Raw genomic sequence first — 2,409 nt, forward strand, 5'->3', positions numbered from 1 at the left:
AAGGTATCCTTCAGATGGATAGGTGGGGTCTCGTTTCCGTTCGTCGTTAGTTCAACTCTAGAGTTTCGTTTGGTGTATTTCGTTTTGATTTTGATTGTTTTTATGTTTTTATCTCCTTTGTTAATTATGTTTAATTTTGTTTGTCATAGTTTGGTTGGCTTGTTTTAACTTGTAACCACAGTTTTCTTCCGCCAAAAGTGAGGGTATATTAATAAATAAATGGAGGTGCAGCCCTTTTTTAATGAAAAAAAAAAAGTGTCACATAACCACATCAACATTTTATCTTAAATGGTAATCAGTTTATTAGAAACATAAAAGTGTTCAATTAGTTTTAGTCATCTCTCTCTCTTTCTCTCTCTGTAAGGTTTTTTTTTTTTTTTTTTTAAGAGGGGTGGGTCATTGAAGTAGCTATTGTGTTTTCGCTTTTTTCCCCCCAACTTTATATATATATATTGATAACTCGAACACTCTAGCCATCATCGTACTACTTTGAACATTATGTTGCGGTACCAAATCCGGGGAAGTGAAAGCGGCCCGTCCATTGACACACCCTTGGTAATTCATTAGAGTAAATTCTCAAGAGGGAATCGAACCCATGACCTTGGGGTCATCAAAGTCACAAGTAACCTCATAGTGTGGACAAACATTTTAATCAAATCACCATTGTAAATATTGACATAGTGTTGTGGTAAAAAACATTTACAACCAAAGTGTGCCTCGACATCCATGGAAGGACTCTCAGCTTGAGACAAAAGTTGTTCTAGAATGCTTTCATACCCACAAAAATTTCCTTTTTTTTTTGGTTGGAAACAATAAACAAAATTCTTACTATACATACACAATCTTCAGAAGAGGGGGTGGAACCTTACTTTCTGTTATGTTCTATACAATAGTGACGTTAAGTCCGTGGATCTTTTGTTCCTCCATTACATCTTCAGTAGCTCTATTTAAGGCTCTCTGCTATAATTGTTATTACAAATTAAAGATGCCAGATATGCAACTCCAGCTCAGCTCCTTAGCTCCCACCAGAAATCTGAAGAAAGAGCACCCACGTGAGTGGCCCCAACAAATAGTTGTTTTTTTTATTTTCTGTTTTGGGCAGTTATTTTCCCTGCTCTGCTTGAGATTCCTTTTTCTGTTATCTTTTCCTTCTCCCTATTTATCTTCCCCCGAGTGTACAGTTCAAAGTGTGAAAAATCAAGGAAGAAAAAATTCTTCTTTCCCATCTTCATCTCTCTCTGTTCTGTGCTGAATTTTCTTCTTGTAGAGTAGTTCATTTCAATTTGTTTCATGGTATCAGAGCCAAGTTAGTCTCAATGGCTCAAACTGACTCCACCAATTCTGATTAAGACACCAATCAAAACCAAAACCAAAACACCAATTCAACAGCCTCAAACCATCACTCAATCCATCTTGATCCATCATAGCCCAGCAGCCCATACTTCATCAGCACCAACGACCACTCTGGAGCTTTACTCGTCATGCAAGTATTGGATTCCAGCAATTATCATCCCTGGGCAAGATTAATGAAGCGTGCCTTGCGTATTAAAAACAAGCTGGGTTTCATCGATAGCAGCATTCGTAAGCCAATTGATCCTGAAGTCCCTTGATGGATCATTGGCTTCGTTGCAATGACATTGTTATTACTTGGCTGCAAAACTCCATGTCGATTGACATCAAATGCAGCACCTTGTATGCAGAAACGGCACACCAGCTATGGGTTGAGCTCGAGCATCATCTTGCACAACAAAATACCCCAAGGATTTACGAAATCAAACAAGGAATTGCTGCCCTGATGCAGCAACAAGATTCGGTGAGTTGTTACTTCTCCAAGTTGAAAACACTTCTCGATGAACTGATGAACTATGAATCCATCCCTAGCTGTAGTTGTGGTGGCTTGAAAATAGTGATCGAAAATCAACAAAGGGACTGGGTAATGAAATTCCTAATGGGACTCAATGACTCCTACAAAGGTTTGAAGGCACAGATATTGCTCATTAAACCTTTCCCTAATTTGAATGAGGTTTATTCAATCATCCAACAGGAAGAGAAGCGTAGAGAGATATCTTCTGACCCTTCTCCCACAGAACCTCTTGCTCTCCTGGTCAAGGATAACACCAGACAGCTCACACCTTAAAACATCTCTCAGAGACGTGACAAATACTATTGTTCTCATTGCAAAATTCATGGTCACTCTCTGGAGAGGTGTTTCAAGGCCAATCCTAGCAAACTAGTGTGCAATCACTGCCATATTCCTGGACATACTATAGAAAAATGTTACAAACTTCATGGCTATCCTCCAGGGCACAGACTTCATTTTTAGAACTCCACCTATTGGCTCGTATGCTCATAAGGTTTCAGCATCTCCTCTACCTGTTCCAAAACAAGGAACTCATGGAGGTCAAAGCA

General features: G+C 39.1%; 1 protein-coding gene across 1 annotated transcript; it reads left to right on the forward strand.

Annotated features, from left to right (window-relative positions):
* Nucleotides 1-1,663: 1,663 nt before the first annotated feature.
* Nucleotides 1,664-2,137, forward strand: LOC131157725 (uncharacterized). The gene has a single exon (XM_058112071.1). It carries the CDS (start codon nt 1,664-1,666, stop codon nt 2,135-2,137), a length of 474 nt encoding a protein of 157 aa, XP_057968054.1.
* Nucleotides 2,138-2,409: the final 272 nt, after the last annotated feature.

Source organism: Malania oleifera, chromosome 6 (genome assembly GCF_029873635.1).
Source record: "Malania oleifera isolate guangnan ecotype guangnan chromosome 6, ASM2987363v1, whole genome shotgun sequence".
Classification (NCBI taxonomy): Eukaryota; Viridiplantae; Streptophyta; class Magnoliopsida; order Santalales; family Ximeniaceae; genus Malania; species Malania oleifera.